Source organism: Corvus hawaiiensis, chromosome 7, assembly GCF_020740725.1.
Source record: "Corvus hawaiiensis isolate bCorHaw1 chromosome 7, bCorHaw1.pri.cur, whole genome shotgun sequence".
Classification (NCBI taxonomy): Eukaryota; Metazoa; Chordata; class Aves; order Passeriformes; family Corvidae; genus Corvus; species Corvus hawaiiensis.
The window spans coordinates 3641259-3665744 of NC_063219.1; the positions used below are offsets into that span (position 1 = coordinate 3641259).

General features: G+C 44.2%; 1 protein-coding gene across 7 annotated transcripts in view; it reads left to right on the top strand.

The window, feature by feature from the left end:
• IKZF2 (IKAROS family zinc finger 2) overlaps positions 1–24486 on the top strand; it is a 118169-nt gene that overhangs the window by 40801 nt on the left and 52882 nt on the right. For all 7 annotated transcript variants that reach the window (XM_048309686.1, XM_048309685.1, XM_048309688.1 and 4 more), the window contains one exon: positions 20871–21137. In XM_048309686.1, the coding sequence (XP_048165643.1) occupies positions 20871–21137 (267 nt within the window). The remainder of the gene's footprint in view (positions 1–20870; positions 21138–24486) is intronic.

Consider the following 24486-nt stretch of genomic DNA (forward strand, 5'->3'; position numbering starts at 1 on the left):
GAATTTCAGCCTTGCAGAGGTGAGAGATCTAGTCCAAACTAGTCATTTTATCTTGTACTGTAGGCTTCTCCAGAAAACATCATCTCAGAGAACAGGTGGGAGGAAGTTATTTGCCCTCTGGAGATGCTTATTTCTTTGGATTGTCTTCACAGGGAACCTAGACAGTGCTAGCAGGGACTTGGATAACTAGCTGTTAGATCTGTAAAACTAGGTGGCATAAATTTGCCCTTGCAGCAGTAAATGGTGAAGTGATGGTTAAACTCCCTGTGGGGACGGACCAAGACAGATGGGAATGTGCGCCCAAAACCGTTCTGGAATTTGAGTATGGCGAGGACACCTCTCATGTTGATTACTTTAAATGCAGTGGTTGTTTTGATATATGTGCTCATAACAGTAAGGATCTTTGTAGCCGCATCCAGGGTGCTGTCTGCTAGTGGAACTCTTGTGCTCTAGAGTGAGGAATTTGGTTAAATATACACACCACCAGATGATTATGTATGAGATTAAACTGGGGATAAAAATGACAGACATCTCTCCATTTGCTCAAATAACAGAGATATAGTGACTGCTGTACAAGCTTGATAGTACTTTTTATTCCTTCTGGTATTACTGTGGTACCTGGAATCCTTACCAAGGAGCAAAGTCCTGAGAATTATTTATGGAACTTCATAAATATGAAACACTTTCACTTTCCTCTGCTTATTTTGCTGATATGACAAACTAAACAAACTAACCCCACTGAAACATTAACACTGCTTATGCAACGCTTCACTCAGGCTTATTCCTCCTCTGTCTCCCATTGCCCATCTCCATTCTGATTACTTAGTCTGTGGACTTCATGGAGTGTTGTGTGACTCTTACGGAATGGGGAAAAGGGTCTCAGTCTGGAAAGTACTTAGATTTACATCATGGTAAGAATTATGTCAAGGGTCTTCCTTGTTCTTAGGTGGAAGAACACCTCCCTGAGTAGGAGGTGTGCCAGCTTTCATCTCCTTGCGGAAGTGACTGGACCAGCATCACACCCTTGGTTAGAACAGATAGTCATCTGCAGCTGAAGTGAGTCACAGGAGCTTTAGGCTTTGAGGCTTCAGCGCCTGCCTCTGGACCTGTCCTTGGGCAGCACTGCTGCTTCACAAAGGGCTGGCTTCTCTCAAGGAGCCTTTGTGGGTTAAGATCCAATTTAGCATTTGCGAGGTTGTCACAAGTGATAGCACAGCCTGACAAACAGCATAGTGAATAAAAGGATGCAGTTTCCCTACTGCAGTTCTCTGCCCTAGATGAGGTGCAGAGTCCAATTTTGAAGTTACTAGGTCCAAAGCTTCTTTTGATCATTCACCTTTCAATACAGAAAAACTGAAGGTAACAGGATGTAGGCGATGTGTAAGACCTGCCACTGCCAAGTCTGGGCTTGTGAGTGCTGGTCTTGAGTGTGAATGGTAAAGAGCTTGCTTTATTTTAGCTCATAGTAGTGTCCTGCTTTCTGCTGCCCATAGCCATTGGATTTTTTTTGAAGTGGAATTTTGGCTGAAAACATGAAAAGTTTGAATAAATACTGAAATACGAGGCCAGTCTGTTCTCTTCAGTGCATTCCCCACTATCTCCGTTGTATCTCCAGATATGTAATATTGCAGGCTGACTAGCCCTTTTCCTTCCCCCATGCCCCCTAATCCATCCAACCACATCCAGACTGCTACAACTCTGAAGTTTTCTGTTATTGTTTGGTTTGTTGGTTTTGGGGGCTTTTTTTTTTTGAAATATGGACAAGTCCATATTCTCAGTAACAAATGCCCTGACAGCCAGCCAACACAAGTATAGAGCCCTGGCTACTAGTTATTTATAATTTCTTGTAAACTATTTTTTACAACGTTCCCTCACTAGATCCACAGTTTAGAGAGCAACTGGGTGTTAATCCAGTGAGCAGAAAGGGTGCAGAGAAGCTGCTTCAGCCTTTGACCAGCAAGGAGCAGTCCTGATAGCATCTGTTGTGCAAGGATAAGGACTGGAAATGACAAGGCCATTTTTGGAACAACGGTATCCGTGTTTCTCTACCCTTGAGGACGAGGAGGACAAGTGCCTACATGTGTTGGATTTTGTTAGCTGGATCCAGTTGCTGTGTTGAGTTAATGAAGGTCATGCTATTCTGTGGAATGCTGGGAAAGCAGGAGAAGCTGAAACCGAGCTGGCCCATCCCCAGGCAAACTGGTTTTAACCAGGAAAAAGTCAGAGAATGCGAAGAAACTTCTTGTACATCACCTCAGGCGGTTATGTATTCTGTTTCCTAGTTACATTTTTTTTTCCTGGTATCAATTCCAAAACAAACAAATGGAGAGAGAGAGAGAGAGAAGGGAGAAAGAGAAAAGCATTCCTTAAAATAACCCTTTAACATCTTGGGCCAAATTCTCTTCTCCTCGGGCCTGAAGTTGCAGGCTGTCTGTGCCGATATTGGTATGGAGCACCCCAGATCTGTGCTGCAGTGGTTGTAAAATGAAACACTGATCCCTCTTTCTTCACTGAGTAGTGTCATAGAACTGTGGCACCACAGTAAATAACAGCATAGATGAGTAGGCAGTGCAGGTACAGACCTCCTGACAGACCTTTCTGCTGTCTCACCTTTTCTTTACGTTGGGTAAAACAGCACTGGGCAGGAAGAGACCCTGGCACTGTATAGGATCTGTAGGCACAAGCTTTGATGTTCTAGCAGTAGCTTGGGTATTTAGAAGTAGTTGTTCAGCTCTAGTGTTTCATATTGGGCTTACTGGGAGAAATGACATGGTCAAAGGGCTGTTCCCAGAGTGCTGCAGTTTGCTGCCCTGCCTTGGGAATGCTGAAACCTCGGGTTCCAGGACTGCACATTTTCACTTCACTGGGGCATTTGCATTGCATGATTGTCATACTGCAATGCTTGAATAAACCTTCTTTTTTTGTCTGTGGGTGAGCACATCCACTTCCACTCCTACTCTGTGTTATTCTAGTCTTTCAGCTAACTTTTGCGTCCAAAAAGTTAGGGAGTTGATGATGCCCCACTTTGGAACTGACCATTTGATCTGCTTGAGAGCAAAAGTAGAAGACATTTCTCAACTTCCCTGCACCGCTGCCCTCTGTGTCATCCTGTTTCGAGCTCCTCTATACAGCTCTTAAAGTGCTATATAAGGTTCTGAAAAGTATCACGTTGCTTGGCTGGGTGCTGGAGGCAGGAGGGCACGCAGTCTCTTTGGCGTGCTCCAGCAGCCAGTGGAAACAAGGGTAAGCCAGCTCGTGTACATCTTAGCTTTGGCAGGGATGATCAGAGCCGTAGCTCAGCAAGAAATCAGCATTCCCTCTGCAAGTGAAAGGTCAGGAATGCAGAAAGCTCACTGCCTTTTTAAGAAGGTTGAAAGTTTTGAAAGTTTGCCCTCCATTTTTTTTTCCAAAAAGAGAACAAGTAGGAGGATAACAGTCCCATTTTCTGGTGTGTGTTTGGCTGAGATTGTGTCATCTAATCTGTTTAAGAAATGGTCACATGTAATATTTTGAAAAATTGGTAACCTCTGGGTCAAATCCATTCCATTCAGCCCTGCTGTTTGCTTGATGATTGACCAGTGGCCAGGGATGTTTGGTATCCAGCTGACATCCATGTCCTTTCCTAAATTCTCCCGCCAACAATTAAATGTACTGTAGAAACAAAAGCTATCAGCAGATATTTCCTCATTAAAACCTGTGCCGCTGGGCTCAGGGCAGACCGATGAGTTCAGGCTGCTGTGATGTTTTTCAATCAAGGACATCCAAACCCAAGCTAAGAAAAGAGCAGAGCTTCACCAGCAGCAGCACATGTGTCTGCCTTTATGTATGTGTGTGTGTGTGTACCTCTTCTATCCAAAAACACTGGCACAAATGCACTGTTATCAGTCTTGCTGTGAGAGTGGGTGGGAAACTATTTAGAGCAGCTTTTTCCCACTGGAAGCCTTTGGTGTCTAGAAATCAAAGCTCTCTGCAGATGTGTGTGAGTCTTGATGAGATCTAAATTGAGAATTCTAAAATCCAGATGGAATTTGTGATGAAAACAGATGCGTGATCAACACCCTTGCCAGCTTAGAAGGCAGAAGCTGCAGCAGTGCCACGGAGACCTTGGGCTCCGTCAGCCTGAGTAAGTGCTCAGAGTGTCTGGCAGACACCAAAGGGAGGTAGAGGTTCTTCCTTCCACCTGAATCAAGGTCTGCTTCATCTTCAAGACTTTCACAATGTCAGCCTTGATACTTTGTGTTCATGCAACCCCTCTTTAAAGCTGGCTCTCATCATGTTGTTTATAAAGCATAAAATGGATTGAATAGCAGATATTTGATAAGATTTTGTTACCTGTCTCTTCAAGAAGGTGTTACTTTAGCAGATGTTGTTTCTTCTTCTTCTTTCCAAATTACTATTAATTACCTATTTTGCCTTAAATCAACATCCAGATTCTGTGTGCTTTAATCAATGGATTCTCTTTGCAATATAAGAAAAAACTACTGTAGTGACACTAGATAATTTCCCTTCTTAGTATGGTATCCAGCCATACTTTTAACATTGGAAATGAGTCATGGCATCAACAGCATGTGATGTGGTCTTTGTGAAAGACATCTCAACTGGCGTGGGGTCATATTATAAGGCATCAGCCTTAGAAATTTCTTCCCATTCACTGGAACAATTTCTCTTTTGTGCAAACATATGCAAAGTCCTGCCTGCCTTTCTCTTCCTTGCAGCCTGTGTTAAACTTCAGTTGTCACTTGGATTTATGTTCCAAGCTTTTCTTCATCAAATTTGTTGAACCCAACAGTAGATAATTTAAAGGCTGTACAGAGATATTTTCTCTGAAGGGCTCATAAAAGAGGCAGACTGCTACTTCTAGCTTGAGCCAAAATATATGGAGTGAAGATTGTGCAAGTTTCTTTGCAAGCAGATGTATCTTGTCCGTGACAGAGAAGGCACTGGCTTTACAAATACTGGGAGTCCTGTAAGCACTCTATGTCACCCTGAATTAGGATTTGTTTCTGCTTTCATTGGCTTCAGCGCATGAACATTAATCTCCAACTTTAATCAATTTATTGTCTCTGAACCCCCATAAGATAAAGAATTACAACCTCTATTTTGTAGATGAACTGAGTTGCAAAGAGATTTAGATTCCTGTTTAAACATGTGTTTAGGCACCTAAGGATGCAACTAGATGCCAAGTAAGATTTATGAAAGTGTCTTAACTGATCTTGGGTGGAAGTTTAGAGCCCAGAGAAGTGAAGAGGTTTATAAATTCAGCAAGGTACTGGAGTATCGATAGCAGTCTTGTACTGACTTCCCTGGTCTCACCTGTGTCTGGGAGCAGAGCTAGAGCTGAACCCAGGGTTGTACCAGGTGGACAGGAAGTGCAATAGGAGAAGAAAGCTGGGTCCTTGAAGAGCCTCTGCCCTGCGCTTGGGGACAGCACTGCTCACACAGACGCACACACAGCCTTTCCATTTGTTCCCAGCCTTGTCATGCCATCGGCTTCCCCCTTCCCACCTCACGGTAATTTTCAGATGAATTGTTTCTAGGCACAGCAGAGGGTGCAGCTTCAGGACCATAGAGGCTCCTTTGTCCCTGTTGAGCCTGGGCAGCCAGTAAAGGCTTCTGAATTAGCCATCTGTGCTGAAGAACGGGATAGGAGGCTTAGCTGTATCACTCTCCAAAATATTATGTAATTGTCATGGTATAGTTAAGGATGTACAGATGTTTCAAATGTTTGCCTTTTTATTTCTTTAATTTAAAAAAATATTTAAATATTTCAGAATATTCAGAAATTCTTTAATTTAAATGAGTTCAATGCTTTCTTATCTCCTGATGTGAAAGACTGACCTGATACTCGTTTGCATCCTTAGAGCCTTCTGGGAACGAGCTTGTTGTGAAAACCACTAGGTGGAAATGACAAATAATAAATTCATTGAAAAAGGCAGCTTGTAAGCAGGACCAGAATGAAGTTTGAGTCAAGTTAGATGAAAATGTTGGGGGAGAAAAAGCTTCAGCAACACTGAAATGGCTTTTGATGTTTGAAAGTAGAAAACATTTCCGTGTTTGTTTCAAAATTACGTATTTCAGCTCACAACGGCCAGCACTTGAAAGGGGGAGGTGACACAACTTCAGAAACGTTTTATTTTCATTTTGCCCAAACAAATGTCTTGAGTCAACTCAAATGATTTTCATAGCAAATGAAACACTTCTGTTTGTTTGACCCATATGATTATTTCTTTGTGTTTGGTAGTCACTGCAAAAACTCTGTTTTCTTTATGTCTCCTACCAGAACTGAAAGTTGGAGACTGGAATATTCCACCTCCGTGTGTGCGGGGTGCAGCTGCCTGAAATAAATCTCCAAGCTTTAAACATCTCAGGCTCTGCCTCATGGTAGATGCTTTATTCTTACCCTAGAGTGAGAATCCCCTGTTGATGGTATCTTTAAGGAAGCTGCTGATCCCAAAGCCCCAGGCCAGAAACCTGGCAACAGAGTAGTAACAAGGCATTGTTATATGAGCAAGTCACTTTCTGCAAAGAGTCTTTAGCATATATGCAGGAATAAAGGTGGTTATGAATGTTCCAGAACTTTAAAGGAAGTCAGTGGACTCACTGTGCACTTGCAAGCAGATAAATGAAGCATGGCACGGGATATATAAAATTATATGTCCCACCCGGGAGCACACACACCGCCTTCCTGAACCCCTCAGATCAGATGTGGCACAGGGGTAGTTGAATCTAACACGGCTGTGACCATAGCCTTCACAACTAGAACTGTGCAGGTACATACACTTGATGAGAATGTGACAAGGGAAAATTGAATGTAAAGTCTGCTAGACAGCCAATAAATTTGCTTTATATCTTTATCTTTTCCTTGCTTGGCAATTATTTCAGCAGGTGCTGAACTACTTTCTGCCTGCTGTAAACGAGGGGAGTCAAACGACCTGCTGTAAATTCTTGATATTTCCTGTACTTATGAGAAGACATAATCATCTGAAGAACTTGTATATTTAGTGTGGATTAAGGTGATTTTTTAAATAATGCTTTTTTTTTTTTTTAAAGCCCAGGATTGGTCATAACTAGTGTTAGGTTGCTTAGTACTATATAACTGAGATGTGTTCATATTGTCACCGAATAGGTAACAATCTATTTTTTAAATAGTAAGGTAGAGTTGCTGCTCAGGTCCTTCCACATTATTTGTTGTAATTCAGTCGCCAGTTAATGACAGCATATCGCTATTAGGTTATAGCCCTCCTAGGTTATGGTTTTTAGAACCCTAAAGCAAGAGTTGCAGGGTTTCAGGGCTTGATTACAGAGAGGTTTATTGTTCTTTCTTACACTTGAATCTGCTAGGTAAGTTAAAACAGCCAAGTAGGAGACCTGGAATAGCAATGACGTGCAGTTAAACACTGAAAAATCCCTACCTCTTCTACAGAGTAGAGCTATGAGAGTACTGCTTATTGTACGTTAGTATTCTGTATTTGTTACCTGCAGAGCTACTACAGGCCGTAGTTTGAGCCGGCTGTACCATTTGTGACTTCATGCTACAGCGTTTTCGCTTGCCTGCACAGTTGACCCGATCCTGTATGTCATCAGGGAGGAGATGTTTAACTTGTGACACTGCTAATCCTTTCCTGAAGGCTTTTCGTTCTTCCTGCACGTTGTCCTTTCATTGCTTTTGTGAGCTAGAACATGCTTGCTCAGCCCACTGATGAATTCATGTAATTACCTATGGATGTACCGAAGTCCTGTTGACTTTAACATTAAAGATCAGTGATTGCTTAAGTATTGCACTGAATCAGGACCCCCTAGGCATTTTCACATGCACAGGCTAACTTGGGAATTGGTGCACCGTATTGTAGTCCTCCACTGCTGGAATGGAGAGCAGGCTGGGGACACTCCTGCATCGCCGGCTGCACACAGGGACAGCCGGGAGCACAGCAGCCAACAGGGTGCTCATCTCTCCTAGGAAGACCTGCAGTCCACACAAGAGGGATACATGGAAACAAATTGTGATGTTAGACAAAGTTCGGAGTGTGTATTTGGTTAATCCAGTTCTAGAAAGTTGGTCTGTGTGCAGTGGGAGTTACACAAAGGCACACGTCCCTGCAAAGAATCTGCATCCTGGTGCCACTGTGTGTGTAGTGTGTACCTCTGCAGAAACTCCCTTTGCAGGAGCTCTGGGGTACAGAGTCCTTCCTGGCTCAGCCAAGTTCTCATGCAAGGGTAGGGGTGATTTGTATGTGCCCCTCATAAATGTACTTGTCTCCATGGTTTTATTTTGCTGATATAAATGCAGCTAATGAATGCATTGTGATAGTGCTGTGTTTTACAAGGAATGTTTTAGTACAGTCAAGCCCAAAGAGTCTGGACTGAGCTTGGTATTTGGAGGCATCAAGCCTTCAGAGAACATGATTGTCCTCAGCTGGAATGACTGGCATTCCTGGGAATCACATCTTAGTTACAAAAAACCTTAGGTCTCCAGTTCATATTTTGTTCCAACCCAGTAGACACATTATATATTCCCTCTAGGGGCTCATTTGTGATCCTTTCTGATAGAGTTTGCACTCGCAGTAGTGCTTGCCCTTTAACAGGAGGGGAGGTGTTGCTGTTAGAGCAGTTCCAGGCTGGGCTTCTGCTGTGGCATTGCTTTCCCAGGCTGGTGATGGAGGAGTGGACCTTTGCTTTCTCCATCCCTTCAGAAGCCATCCGTGCTGCTTTCCTCAGTGCTTTGATATTCTGCCAGCTGAGGGAGGGAAGAGCCATTTATAAATATTTCTGGTAATACAGTAAGTACTCGCACATGTTTTGCTCACTCATTTTCCGTATCCAGAAATCTATCCGACCAGAATCAGTTCACTCTCTTTTATTAGCAGAAATAGATCCACAACAATTAAAATTGATTTAAAAAAAAAAAGGAAAGAAAAAAAGAGAAGCAGCAGCAAGCACATCATATTGACTGTGTGTATATTCACACTGGCTTCCAATCCATGGATAATTACCCCTCAGAGATTGTGTGCTATGTACAGTATGATGATGGAATTATGCACTTTAAAGCGCTTTAGTGAGCCTCTTAGGATGCCAATTTCTTTCCCCTTTTCTTTCTTTTTTTTTTTTTTTTCCTTCTTTTCATTGCAACGAATAATGATTTTTAAATGCACATGACCTGTCCTCAGAACCAAAGTAAGGCACGTCAGTGATGTTTTGTCTCTGGGTCTGACTTTTCTTGAACTGACACAGTAGAAGTGTACCCATGAGATGAAATTGCATGGTTGGGGGATCTCTTGGGATTGCTGATCCTCATTAGTTGAGGGGAAAGGCAAGTGGAACTTAAAAGTTACTCATTCAGCTTGGCAGCAGGTACCCAAATTGCAATTCCTGCAAGGAAGGAGAGCTTGAAAGAGGCTGTGGGTACAAATCCATAAGAAAACAGGCTTTGTTACTGTGGCTGATTGTGGATCACCTGACCTGAACACTAAGAACCAGGGCTGGTGGTTTCTCTGACCTCTTTGTCAGAGCCAGTTCAACTGTTTTGATTTGCAGTTTCACACACACTCACAAAATTAAATATTGTCTATACATTTCAGCCTAACTTGTTTTTGGCAAAGTGATAAGCAAGTGAAAAACAGGGCCTCATCGTAGGAAGTGTCAAGCCATCTTAATTTTAGGCAGAAATACCAGCTCCTCCTAGAGGAAAAGAGCCAGTCCATAAATAGCTCCCAACAGATCCTTTACCCAAGCAGACAAAAGGGTGTGACGTGCAGGAGTTGCTGCTAATGCCAAATTTCATCTTTCCACTGGGAATGTGTCACCTGGGTTTGAGTTTGTCTAAGGTGTAACTTGGTGTTCAGGCAGGATTGTTCATTGATACTCAGCGAACAGCTCCCTAGATCCTTGGCAGCTCTTGGGAGAACATCTCCAAAGGCACTGCCAAAGGAGTTGAAAGGGGAGGTACCTACTGAAACACAGCCATGAGGACTGAGGTTGCAGGGCTGCTGGACTCCATGTTCCGGGACTGTGGCTGCATTTACAGATTTTTATCTTTTGTTGACATCTTTAATAAGTGTTTGGTAACAGCAAGTGGTGCTGCATCCTGTTCCACCAGCCAGGACCAGTGAGCTGTTGTGTTAAAGGGAGGGCTCCCAAACACAACTTATTGCCCAAAAAGAGTCTTTTTAACTGGGACTATAGCAGCTGTGAGGTCCCCACAGCTGCCCCACTCCTGTTCAAGGATGAATGAAGGCAGGCCTGGAAGTGCTCCCAGGAGTAGGTTGGTGTGTACAAGCCAGCCCTCTCCTGCCATCCCACCTTTCTCAGGGCCCTGTGTCCCAGGAGGTGCAGTGTCCCTGCTGTCCCCCTGTGACCCAGGCTGCAGAAGCAAGAACTCGTTCCGCCACCTGTCAGAGCCTGTGTGCAGGAGTGGTTGGACATGTAGCTCCCATGGAGTAGCTGAGTTCATGGAACATGTTTGGGAAAGGCCTGAGGAAGTATCAGATGCTTCAGTGTACGCAGCTGTAATGTCTCTAACTTCCTGGCTCCTCTGGATAATGGTGAATGGTGCTCAAAGCCACTCACAGCACCTTTCTGTGTGGTTGGTGATGGCCTCAGCTCCTCAGCAGCCTGACCTGTTCCAGCTTGGCATTCAGTCCTGCAGTCCCTGCTCTGTCTGGGCACAGCAGTCTATGAGGGATCTGCTCAGGGCTCCTGGGTGCTCTGGTGAAAATGGGGTGGGGGCTTTCTGTGTCAGTGGGCAATAGGAGAAAATGTGCCTATTTGTGTCCCTATTGTTATTGTTTTAATCTAACTTGGGGAGTCATTCCTTACTCGTTAGAGATGTAAATTTTAGGTACCTAATTATGTGTTTTACTTGTCAACTCTCTCCAGTCCCTTTCTTCCATGATCCCACCACCCTCTTCCCTTCTTATTCCCTTAAATATGTGTAGATGATGAATAGCAAATCTTCTCATAGAATTCTTCAGGAATATTTAGTGTAGGGTTTTGCTTTTGTTTGCTTTTCTGGTGACTTGGAGATGGCATGGTGAGAAAAGAAACATGTGAGCTAAACCTGTTGGTTTGAACATTGTGTCAGAAAATATCCATAAATTGCAAGTTACTACACAGATGTATAGATTTAATGAGACTGTGTAATGCCATTTATTTATGCTAAAGAATCTGACACATACGGTACTGAAAAAAGTTAATACTCTAAGAGTTATTTTATATTTTTCCATTGCCATCTGTCACTGCCTACATAATAATGATACAGGTGAAAGCCTAGCACTGCTTTAAAAAAAAATCAGAATGAATAGTCATTTAAATGTCTTGCTGCTTTAATAGCTGGTGTGTTTTAAGTTGTGGGAAGGAGGCAACAGAGATACCCTCCCCCCATCTTTAGTATATTAAAATTTGGGTTTAAACAGATTTGGATTCTTGAAGTGACTTATGAAAATTGAAAATGATTATAAACTCTACTGTCCTTTAAATTTGGGAAAGCTGAGGGACTAAACCAGATGCTGCCATTCTTATAACATACCATAAGTGGCTCTTGGAGTAGCCCTTTCATGTTCATCTTCAGATGTGGGTGAATTTTTGTGCTCTAAGTTCTGCCTTAATGGGCTGAACTCAGTACTGCTGGGGTCTCTGAACTGTGAGTAGGTATTTCCAGGTTCCTAAATCCTTGTCCTCATTTGCCATCTCAAATAATTAAAAAAAAAAATAAACCAAGGAAGGACATACAATTTTTTTTTTTTAGCTGCCTCAGGTAAAAATACATGTCTCAAAGCAGCACCATGCTGGCAGAAGTCAGCATTTACAAAGATACTGGCTTTTAAGAGTTCTCCTTCAACATTGTGTAGTCACATTGTGGTTAGGCAAAGCTGCTTTCCCTTTTATTTCTTTTAGTCACGCAAGAGTCCAGCCTGGCAGTGACTGTGAGGTACACAGGGAGAAGTCCCTGCGCTCGGGCGTTTGCAGTGATCCAGGGCTGCACATGGACCTGGGGACCTGCCCGTTGCTTTGCAGCAGCCACCTGCCTCCCAGGGTGCAGACAAGGCTTTGGCTCAAACAAATAAATGAAACAGGTTTTGTTGTTCATCTCCTTTTTACAATATAGTGACAAAGACAGAAAATATTTTTGTGGCAGGTGCTTATCCACAATTTTCTATGGGTTGATGAGTTGGGGAGGTGCCTTATTTAGAGGAGGAGGACATGGCTAGGTCAGGTTGCATTAAGATGATTTAGAGTTTATATAATGAGAAATAGATAAAACTTTTCCTGAAAGCTGTGAATGATGTGTAACTTGGTAATGAAAACCTTTCGCTGATGTAAGATAATGTCTTTAATGGTAAAAATGCCAGAAAATGAAGCAAAATCCAAACCCAGAGAAGTGATTCCATTGGCTTCAAACAATTTCTGCAGGTGTATTTTCAAATATAGTGCAGATGCCTAATGGAAAGTTCCTTATAAATGAAATAATTATTACTGTTATAATTACTACCCTTTGCGTATGCTGGAAAGCATTTTAGGAAGTCCTGCACTTTTTAAGAAGCAGAGATGACAATGAGTGAGCAATAAGGTTTTGGTCTCTTCAAATGGATGTTATCAATCACTTTATTTTTGTTTATAAGGGATGATCCATATATAGCTGTAGTTTGTCAGCATTCTCCATTACAAACTTCTAGTTTTGGTACCATATAGACCTCTCAGCAGCCTCTTAGCAAATCCACTTGGGGTGAATGTTGTGTCACTTCTCAATGAGTGTATGTTTCTTCTGCTCCCTTATTAGAATCTGAACCGGGCTTAAAAATAAAGAAGTGTTCATGGTTTAATGTTTTGAGAGACAGAGTGTTTCACTACAGGACTGAGCCTTTATTTTTCCTCCTCTCTCTGCTTTTCCATGTGCATCAGAAATAGCTCTACTGAAGTAAAAAAGAGCTGTGGTAGGAGAGGAGGCTGACAGCATTTAATGTACATGTTAGAGACAGTAAGAGACTCGCTTTAGGTCGGCAAGGGAAAGGCCGTGGGAGACCACCCACAGCACTGAACCTGCCTCTTGCACTGCACAGCGACTGTGACGTGAACTTCACAATGGAAAGGGCCCTGGAGAACACCTGCTGAGCACCACCACCCCAGCATCACCTGCCCCTTGGAAACAAGCAGGAAATCATTCACGCGAAGGCAGAGAGTCCCGGTGGCTGCGGCGTGCGGGAGGAGAGAGCGGGGGAGCACAAGGGCTGGGCAGGTCTTGTGTAAAGTCAGAGTTTGCCAGATGACATTTGTCCAGAAAACTGTGTCTCATGCAACAGCAAAAGGAGAGGAAAAAGAAAAATCCTGCTGCCTCTCACCCTCTCAAAACAGCAAAAAAAGCCAAGTAGCAAAACAAATAAAGATAGATCCACCAATTGCTCCTAGTTTGACCTTAGGGAAAAATCCATGAGTCCAGGACTATCATCTGAGTTAGCTTGAGCATCTGTAGAGGGGACAGCGACTAGGAGCAGAGACCTGCTGTGTTCCCTCATCTTGCATAGGGGTCAGGTTTGGCCCTGCAAAAGGGTAGGGGGAATGGGAAAGGGAAACTCCTCCTTGCACCTATTGGGAATTGGTATTATGTTAAGCACAGTATTTGTTGCACCATAATTACTTTGTAAGTACAGGCAAAAAGGGAGGGGGAGGCTGGGTCATCAGGAGTACTTTTCCTACCCTGGGATATGAATACATGACTCTCGCTTGTGTAAGTGCCACTTGCGTAGATGCATTTGTGGGTGAAATTTGGCCTGAGGTCTTTCTGGAGAGGAATCTTGCGACACTGAGCAATCATATATATTCAATTAGGAGTTCATACTCTTGCCAGATGGAAGTATGCAGCATGGGTGACTTGTGGAGAGCAAACAGTCATGCCTGAAGGCTGGGCATCTGGGGCAGATTCTGGTCTAGGTACCGCCATCCTTACTTACACCAAGGCACCCCTTACTCAATGTCCCAGCTTTTGGACTTCAGCAGGAATTTCACTGAATGTGACCTTGTGGGAGACTGGAAGGATTGCTGGCTCAAAACATTTCTGGCATGCATGTCATTGAAACCATCAAAATTGGGCCCCATGATAGAAACGAGATCTCAGCTCTTATTGGTGCTCTTGCTGGGGTGCTGTTTGCTTAAATCAGAGCCCTTCCAACTGTAGCTGTGGTCTTTTCAGCTTCATATTTGCGTGAGCTTGTATGGCCATTTGAGCATGAAAGTTGTTTCACAGGTTTCAGTGCTGCAGTCTTCATTCCTTGTGTCTGGACCTGGAGAGCTGGGTTGGGAGAAGCTACCTGGTGGTTTGGAACCATTGCTGCTGAAAGCGTGCAGTGACATCTGGGGTGCTGCTGTTTGTTGTGATGTTGTGATGGCACAGTACGCCTGGTCAGGGGCATGATCCAGCTTAAAAGGGTTGATTTTTCTTAGGAAGATCAGTTTTCAACCAGATTGGTGTAGCACCCAGTTTCATGAGCAGTGGTGCCAGTATAAAAGATGGAAGGGGTGGGGATTGAGGGAGGATGGTAACCACAGTTTGTGTCAGCTAAAACCTGACTGAAGCTTGGCTTAGCTATGCAACAGCATCCTAATTTAAACTAAACTTGGGTGTAACAGACCTGTTAGTCTACACTTACTGCATACACCACCTCCAGAAGATATGAAATAAGTCTTCTGTTGCATTTAGTGAGAGTTTAAATTGACTTCAGAGGTAGCAGGCTTAAACTGAGATTCTTCAATGTGAAAACTAAAAATTTCTAAGGATCCCTAAATAAGCCGATCAGTTCTCACTGAATTTCTGGCGCATTAACCACCTCCTTGTGGGCTTGAAGAATCCCGTTTGTGGCATGCAGAAGAAGACTTGGCATAAAGTTTCTAAAACGTTCTTTTCTCCTTTTTATTAGTTGTGAACTATTTGGTTTGATTTAACTGTTCTGAATGGACAGAACCCTGTGGAGGTCACTCATGACAAGATGGTATCACCATCTAAGATTCTCCCTGTCTCGGTGGCCAAAAGCTAAATCTTTGGAGCTTACAATAAACAAACTTGACACCCAGCATTGAGAACATCCTTGATAGGACGTTTTGGTACTTGAGTCGAGAAAGGAGTTGAGTAATTTCCCTCTTTTGCAGGTGACATTTACCCTCATTTGTTCCATCCAGATTCAGCTTTGCTTCTCTCTAAGCCTCCAGAAAGCTTCCATCTACTGTGAAAGCAAAACTGCCTCCCTTGAAATACACCTTTCTAACCCTCAATTGAAACATCTTCCATTTCAGTGTTGGTAGGACACTGTTGCCCCCAGGTGCCATTGAAGAGACATCTTCCTTTATCCTGAGCAGCAGATGCGCTCCGGAGACCTCACTGCGTATTCCTCAGCATCACAGCTTTGGAGTGATACCTGCTCCTCAGAAGAAGGGGTGACCCGTTCGTTTCTCAGAAACTAGACAGTATTTGCTAAAGCTATTTGCTTTTTAATGTCAACCTGTTAGCTAAGTACTTTGTGGCTATGAGGTGACAACAGAACCGATTCCATGGCCGGTTCTGCCGCTGCTTGGCTGGTGTTCTCACCCCTTGCGTGTTTGCCTTTTTAAAAAGGGAGGCCTTGCTGGTGCTCCCTTGTTTACACATTTAATAGCTCACAATTAAGCTGAAATGAACTTGAAAAGTGTCATTAACTAAGACCCAAATTCTACCTGCAACAAGAAACTCAAAGATTAAGTTTTCTTTCACCCAAGACTATTTTGTACTATTTTGGGAGGAAAGTATGTTTGAACATGCATTAAAGTCTCACTACACTTCTGGAGTGATGTAAACACCCTCTTGAAGGACCCATTTTGCTACCCGAGTGCTCTCAGACTGAACAAGAGCCAGCGATCATTGTTTCCAACTTCTGGCATTCCTTACCTTGAACTTTTGAAATCCATCAAGACAGAAGAGTTCTCCCCCTACTCCTTTAATTTTCATCTTACGAAACACTCATAGGTTTGCCATTCCAGTTCTTAAAATTAACTGTATTACACTCACCCTTGCTCTGAGTGCTTTTGTCAGTGTAGAAACAGGGAGTTTAATAATATAGGGACATACCACCTCCAGGGCTTGTGATGTGTAAGAATTGGGTTCAAAACCTGTTAGAAACTGGGTTATTTTCTATTTGTCTGTAGCTGCCAATTAGCAATGTCATTAATCCACTGCCTAGAAGAAGTGCATGATTAAAATAGACGGTGCCACTGACCACTGACAGGATGATATGCACAAGGCTGTGCTGTAGCTGCCTGTCATTGTGCTGCTGTAGTTAGGGCTCAGCCACATTTTCCAGAGGGAGGTAACAATTTCGTAATATCTTTGCATCTGGGTGTAAAGACAGACTCATCATCTGGGCTTTGAATGATGCTTTTTGTTGTGTTCTGGACAGGGAACATGGAGCAGACCCTGGGATTGCTGTTGCCCTACCTGGCACCCACTCTCAGGCCATTTTGGTTAGAGAATGCATTGTGTCTGTGAACGTCCTTCGCTCTGTTCGCCCACAGAGCCATCCAAGGCTCCTCGGGGGCGGCAGGTTTGAATTTTGCCTCCTCAAGGATGAGCATCTGAGGCTGGGCCAAAGTTTTGTTTCCTGCTGGTGAGAGAAGGACGATGGGGGAAGAGGCGTGGGAGGCCTTGAGGGGTCTGGCTTGACTTGCTGCTGCTCCGGGGGCAGCAGGAAGGGGCTGGTGGTGCGTGGCTGCTGCCAGGAAAAGCCAGCCTCCAGCTGGAGACCACAAACCCTCGGTGACAGTGGCCAGCCTGGCTTTCCAAGGCCACAGATAAAATAAGCATTGACCTAGGACAGCAGACAGTGGAGGAGACAGAGGGGCACAGTCCTTCTGCTTTCTCCCTGGTGTGTTGAACAGGAGGAATTTTGTTCCTTAGTGGAAATTGCACTCTTGTTTGCTTGCTTAAGAAAAAGATGTCCAGTGCTTTAATTTACGCTCCACCTGGGGATCAAACCTCTCAGCAAGACCAGAAGGGTTTTTTCCCCCCAGATCTCACTTTTGAGGGAAAAACTTCTGTGACAGAGGATGAAATACCAGGAATAGTTTTTTTAGGTGGACCTTCCAGCCTCTGGTTTGTAGCCACACTAATTTGTGGGTGAAGGGAATATTTTTGTACTGAAAAGTTCCCAAGAAACCGTTAACCAGGGAATTGGAGTTTAATTGGCACTTACGAGACATTAACAATAATTGTATTCAACTTGGCCGCTCAGGATAAAGTTTGATTCAGGATGAGCTGGTTGGTGCGCTGAGCAAAAAGCAAAAAAACCCTCACCAAACCCAAAAAAATAAAAATGAAAAAGAAAGCAACATTAATGTATGGAGTTGCAAATATGTGCCATTAGCTTCGTATTCACAGGTAGAAGCTTTTGTGGTCCTTGTCTTTTGTTTTTCCCCACAAGATATTCTGCTGGACTGGAAAAAGTAGAAGGAACATGTATTAACTGGAGGGAAATTATTTTACTTCAAGTTCATGCTTTTGCAGTGAGCTGGATTACAATTTTATCCCTGCTCTCTCTTTTGCTGTCTTTTTTTGTTTAGGAATGTCCCAAAAACTTTAAAAAAAACCTCAACAAAATCCATTTATTTGTTTATGCTTTTACCAATCACATGAACAAGAAAGGCAGGGGAACACAGGGTGAAATTTGATGTGGAGCCTTGTGTATGATGCAGGATAGCCATCAACATCCCTTGAACATTTCTTTTGCTTTTGAAGCAGAGTTCATTGTGCTTCCTGAGTGCTGTAGGTGAAAACAAAGACAGTGCCACTGCTAAATGATTGCAGCTTCCGAGGCTGGCTGAGAACAGAGAAAACAAACTGTATGCAATTTAAGCGCCTGTTTGTATGCAAGCTACCACACAGCCTAATATATACACCCGTATGATGTAAGGCAGTGGAGATGACCTGATTAGCAAAGCCCTCACAACAAGCAGAGGAGATCCCTGCTCCCCTCCTTGGAGACCTGCGGTTGGTCCCAGCTGGAGGAAACCTTTCTGCAGCTACCAGAGGGTTTCTGAAAATGGCAGTGGCAGTGCTCCGTGTGCATGAGGGTGAGGGAAGGAGAAAGAGTAAACAGCCTGCACAGCTCTATAGAATAGCTGGGATTTTTTGAAGGATGCAGCATGAATTCCTTGGGCTTTGTGAGCTCTGTGTGTCGGGGTTGCAGAGCGCTCTCTGTGTGTGTGGGGAGGCTGTGCTTCAGCAAATGGCTCATGTCGTTTGGTTGTGCTGCTTATCCTGTTGGATGAAAGCATCATTCAGCAGAAAGAAGTGCTAGGGGAAGGGAGATAAAGTCAGTGGTCTTCCCGTTTGTAAGCTCTCACAGCCTTGTTCTCGTGTGTGCTGAGCAGGCAGAGCTCCACAGCTGTGAATGGGAAGTTGTGGTGCTCAGCACTAATTGCACTCAAGTGTTTATTATTCCAAATCAGAGAAACAGACAAAAATTTATATATGTGAGAAGACGCATAAGACCCAAGACTTTCTCTCTTGTGAGTACATGTAAATATGCACAATTGGGATGTGGCTTTTGGATATTTTGTGCAGTACTGTGCCAGGACAGCACGCAGGCTCGTGGCAGCAACCTGGGGTTTTAGGTGAGGAGCACAGGGCAGTATTTCTGGCTCTGCTGTAGCTACTTGTGTGGCCGAGTGTATTAAATCGTGCTCCTAAAGCCAGCAAACCATTTCTTCGGGCTTCATTCTCAGACTTGCTGAATACCCCAAAAGGCTGCTATTATTACAGGGAACTGCCATTCCTTAACTCTGAAAGTGGGCTGTCCGTAAATCCCCAGTGTGTGCTTTCCATGGGGAGGTGGATCTGGGACCTCAGCTCTCTCTCTGTCAGCCCATGAAGCTGCCAGAGCTCCTGCTCTTCCTCCTTTCTGCTCAGCCCCACCACAAGGATAGATCCTCCCGGTCAGAAGGCTGTTGGCTGTGCCACTTGGGCTCGGCACCAGGGCAGGATGGCTTCCCATGGCTTCTCTTGCTGCTATGGTGGGGCCAGTCCCCTCCTGCTCCCCGTGCAAACTGCCTTCTCTTGACCTGTTTCCACTCCAGGGCACTACCTGGGGCCGTGTCCTGGTTGACCTCTCAGTCTGGGCTGTTTTTTACTCTTTCAAGAACAGTAAGTGCATCTCTGTGGCAACAAAAATATTAATTCCCTACTATAACTGATGCACTCAAATATTTTGTAGTTACAGACCATTTGGATGGCAGTGCCTGTGCTGATACCAGTCTGCTGTGATCTGATCCAGCAGTGTCCTTGCTCTGGATGGGCTTTGCCGTAATAGTACTTTCTTTTCATTCCTTAGCTCCCATTAATGCATTGATGAGTAGTGAAAGATGTTTCAACGGTTTTTTGATTAAAAAGAAACATCTTACCGTTGCTTGGTCTCTGGTGCCTTTACCCTGTTCATTATGCTTTCCTCGGGAGTAACAGCAGTGATTTAGAGTTGCAACGTCAAACATCAGTCTCTGAACCCTGTGTTTTCTGGGAAGAGGAAGAAAGGAGGATGAAGGAAGAAGTCTAAATAGTAGGGTTTTCTCTGCTGACATTTCCAGGCCAGCTGTTTGAAACTCTTAGTGATGCCTCACAATGTTTACTTATAACTCTGTCATTGGGTTCCTGGGTGGGCACCCCTTGGCAGTTGCCAATGAGCACATCTGGCCAGAGTTAGGTGACATTGGGCAGGCCCAGGGCACAGATTTGTGCTCCAGATCCGCTGCTGTCACTGGCACTCGTGCCAATGGCCTTAGTACAGAGGTCAAAGACTGCTTAGATATGGAGGCTGAATCACCTCCTTGTTAAACCCCTCAGCAGGATCAAGGCTTAGGGAAGCAGACACGTGGGCTTGCCTTCTGGCTGACACTGTGGATGGAGGCTGTGATTCTGGGACAGGCCTTTCGGCAGGTTGGACCAGTTCTTGAGGCATCAAAATGGGGGCATCTGGTCATTAAAACACCCCTGCACTGACACCCCTTTGTGGAAAAGCCTGGTACATTTGTTTCCTTTAAAGGCTTGCTGATCCCACAAGCTCTCGATGGTTAGAGGAGGTTTATTCTGTCACCTGAGGATCACAGAAATCAGCAATGAGCCTGTCAGTCTCACCAGGCAAATGTGAAAGGTCTTCAACTGCACGTATTTCACTTGCAAATATAAATAATCCAGCAGTGTAGATCTCACTGCAGCCCTGTTTGCCTTGGCAGTGTCCCATTGACATGAATCAGAAGGTGGGAGCAAAAAAGCACTGGAGGCTCATCCAGAGACTGGTCTCCCCTCCATCGGGGAACCTGTCCGTGCAGGCAGGGTGATTTGGAGATTACTGGCACAGCCCACAAGCCTGGCTTCACTAGATCTTTGCATTTGGAACAATCCTGCTTTGTTTCCTTGTGCTGTGCCTTTGGGAACCCTGCCTCTTGGGGCACTGGGCAGGAGAGGCCTGGAAGGAGCAACTCTGGCTTTGTCCTTTGCTCCTGTGGCTTTGGCTCCTTGAGAAGAACGTAACTCTCGTGGTTCAAGCTGAGAAGCAGGAGGTCAGTTCTTAATCCTGCTGCATCTCTGCAACTTTTGGCAGTTGTCTGGATCACGCTGTACCTGAGTTCTTAAGCTTTAAAATAGGGATAGAAATTAGGAATTGAAAAAAAACCTCAAACCAAGGGCTTAAAGGAATAAGCGGTTGTAACTTGTGATGCCATCACCACCATGAGGCTCTCATGATGGTTTGAGCTTCAAGGCTGTGATGTAATATTGATAACAGTAAAAAGTTTATCATGTTGTTAGTTGGGAACTTAGAAAATACATGGGTTTAATTTTAATTTTTTAATTTTTTTTTTTATTTCAGCAAATTCAGTAAAGCTAGAAATGCAAAGTGATGAGGAATTTGACAGGAAGCCCCTGATTCATGAAGATATTATCAGAGCTCACGATGAAGGAAGCAGCCTGGAAGAGCCCTTCATTGGGAGTAACGAGATGGTGGATAACAGAAAGATCCAGGAGCTATCAAGCGAGGGAGGAATCCGGCTTCCGAATGGTAAACTGAAATGTGACGTCTGTGGCATGGTTTGCATTGGGCCCAATGTGCTAATGGTACATAAAAGGAGCCACACTGGTAAGCAGCTGAAAGAAAATCTGTGGCAATGTTGATGTTACCTGACAACTCTTCTCTCTTCCCTTTTCATTCTTGGGGTAGCAGGAGGCTGGGGAGGGGAAAAATGGGCTTTGTTGGTTTTTGTTTCTGTTCCTGCTTTCCCCATTCTGGTGATGCTCTCTTGCTGGCAAGCATAGTGCTTCCTTTACTTTGATTTCCAGCCTTTTGTTCTTAAAAACAGCACAAAAGTCTGGAAATAGCTTTTCTTACTCTTCTTGACTGGAGCAAGATGGTGGGAGTCATTCTCTGGCATGGGGGGGGCAGGGTGGGTGGGTCGTGTTGTTCGTGTGTGTGCATGTGCAAAGCTTTTGAACCTTTAAGGGGAATCTTAGATGTTCTTCCATTGGAGGTGCTCACAGGTGGACAAGACCAGCAGCTTCCTGGGGATCTCACACTTCTTTTGGAAGTGGCTGGGCCTGGGATGAGCAAACCCTGCAGGGGACACTCATTACCCAGCGATCCTGATGCCAGGGTGGGCTTGCTGCTCACTGTGTGACAGCTCCCTCAGGGAAACCTCAGCTGAACCACCCACCTGGCTTCCCCACACCATCTCAATACCATTCTGGAGGTAGCTTTCAGTGCTTGGTCCCTCCCAGAAATTGTATTTTTACTACCATTTGGAGTCCCAAACAGCTTATCAGTCTTGTGGGTTTGAGAATTTAAGAGGCAGAGGGAACCTCTGCAATATGCTGATTAGGTGGGTCTTTGTGGATTGAAAAATGAGGCCTTGAGCTTAAACCAGGGTAATTTCAGGGGATTTATGGCTAATATGGTAAAATGGTGTGCCCAGGAAGCTGATACTCCCTCCCCTGTGCTGCCCGCTCCTCAGGTGGGAGCAATAGTCACCTCCAACGGAAGTACAGGTGGTGGCAGAAGATGATGCTCTCGTGTCTTGCAGCGGTCTACCTTTGATTCAAAAAAGCACTTAAGCTTGTGCTTAACTTTTATGAGATTTAAGCACACGTAAGTCACCTGAAGGGCTTCAATATAAGCTTAACTTCAGATACACACTTAAATCTTACAAAGGTTAAGCACAGGTTTTTGTGGTGGAGCTTCAGCGGGTGTTTGTTCTTCATATTATTTGGACAAAGTGAAAGATATTTTGCTTTTTATCTTTGCTGTTATTTAATGGGGTGAGAGACTCACACTGACTGAGATCTGTGAAGATATAAAAAGAAAAGTGGAGTTTTAGAGTAGAGTAAGAAAGACTGTGTAATCCCTTTGTAAACCTGGTAGTTTGCAGTCAGGTAGTGTGCTCTTGATGGGCAAGAGATCAATAGAATTTCTGTACAGAGGAATACTAAATATATATTGCATAGTTAATCTCCTGTATGTAAGTTGTATTGGTAATAACTTGACCTAAGTGTGTAAGGCAAAGCATGGCAGTATCGTTTATGATGCACTCATGATTTTAGACAGGAATTATGAGAGGGCAAGAGCATTAGCTAGAGAATCAAAATCTTGATTAGCAATTTGACGTGCTATAACTAGAAGAGGGAAAGAGAAATAAGTACCAGACTGAGTCTCCAGCTTTCAACCTTCCGAAAAGTTTTCGCTGGTGCCTGCATGTATCTGAGCATATGTATTGTAGGTGCATCAGAGTCCACGTATTTGAACTCGAGCAGCTAAACTAGCTGTGCTAAATTTAGATTTAGGTACTTAATTAAATGGTCTACATTTCTGAGATACTGAATAGCTGGTGCATCTTTTAAATACAGGCAAGCTGCCTTTTTCATGTTAAAGAAGATGTGTAAATTCAAAGCGAACGGAACAAAATCTCATCTGCGTGCGGGCGAGACGGCCGTCTGCGGGTGCATGGGCAGCAGTTGCATAACTGGTAGCTTTTTCCTTCAGGCTACTGCTGGTTCCTCAGAGAGCTCTGACTCTTTTCCCATCAGAGCAGAGGAGCTGGGATGTACTGTTCTATACAGATGATTTCAAGCATATAGAAATGGCATTTCTTTTAATGTGCAGCTTGGTGCTCTGTTCTCAGTAAACCAGTTGGCAAATTTTGCAGAGGATTTTTTTTTCCCTCCACTTCGTTTGTTTGTTTTTTAATACATGCTGCTACTTTGCTGTCCACAACAGAAGGAGAAGTTTGCTTGGATTTCCACATCCTGGATTTTAAGGAGTATTTTTAACATACTGGTATCTATCTTGTAAAGTGCAGTATTTTAAACTATATTGCCACTTCCTCAGCAGCGGGGCGTGATGGGCTGGCCTCAGCTCTGGAATGAGCCCTGACCTGTGGGTAGTCTGGTTTTGCAGCCCAAGGGAGAATGGTGGAGAGAAGGGAGGTTGCCCCTAGTGAGTGGAAAGGGATGACATTCTTTATCAGCTAATCCAACTGGCATGTACATCCCTACCTCTCAAAGCCAATTTAAGTATGTTTTGGGAGCTGAATCCTGGTTTACTCTCCTCTTTAACTGCACACAACCAAAACATGATCTGGCCAGTTGTTTGCATTGGCAAAAACTGAAGTCCTTTTCCTTTCCCTGAAAACCTGTCAGCATTTTATGTAAATCACCCAAAATGCTGTGGTCCGTAGCAGAGGCTGTAATTTGTGTGGGTGCTGGGATGAGTGCAGCTTTCCTTGCACCAGGGATCCAGGCTTGGCAAGAAGCTGTGCCGTAGGCTCTGGCTGTGCTATGCACAGAGAGGGCCACACTTTTCTCCAGCCATTATTCCTCTGTTCCTGAAGAGCAGTTGTCTTTCCTGACACATTATGATAGTTCAGTCAAACAGATGCAGGGAGGGGGAAAATAATCTGTGCCATGGATGAGGCCGGAGTAGGTGAGCTCAGTGTCCCGTGTCTGATCCTGGTGTGCAGTCACCCCTTCCTGTGATAGACCAAGCTGGGGATTGCCCATTCATCCCTCAGATCGTGATCCAAGTGATGCTCTGGTCTGCGGCACTTCCATCACAGGGCCCGTGGCACTGCTGATGCTGCCAAACACAGCGTTTCTCTGAAAAACTGCTAATTGAGGTGAAGTGTTTTTGTAATCTGCCTGGGCACCAGGAGAAGGCCTTTCTATTTATTTGTCATCGCTGACAGAAAATAAGTAAAATGCTTGGTGTAGGAATCAAGCGTGATGCAATCCCTGCATTAATGAGCAGGGTAAAGCCTTCCCTCATGTGCCACATCCTTTTGTCAGGAGAATAGCATGAGTTGGATTTATTTTCCTCCTTTCCCATACTGTTTTCTTTTGGTCCAAATTTCCTACTCGACAGCATGTTCCTCAAGTTGCAGGATCTCTATCAATTTTTTGTTACTGCAGGAGATGACTTGGTCATAGAATATTGCCATTGG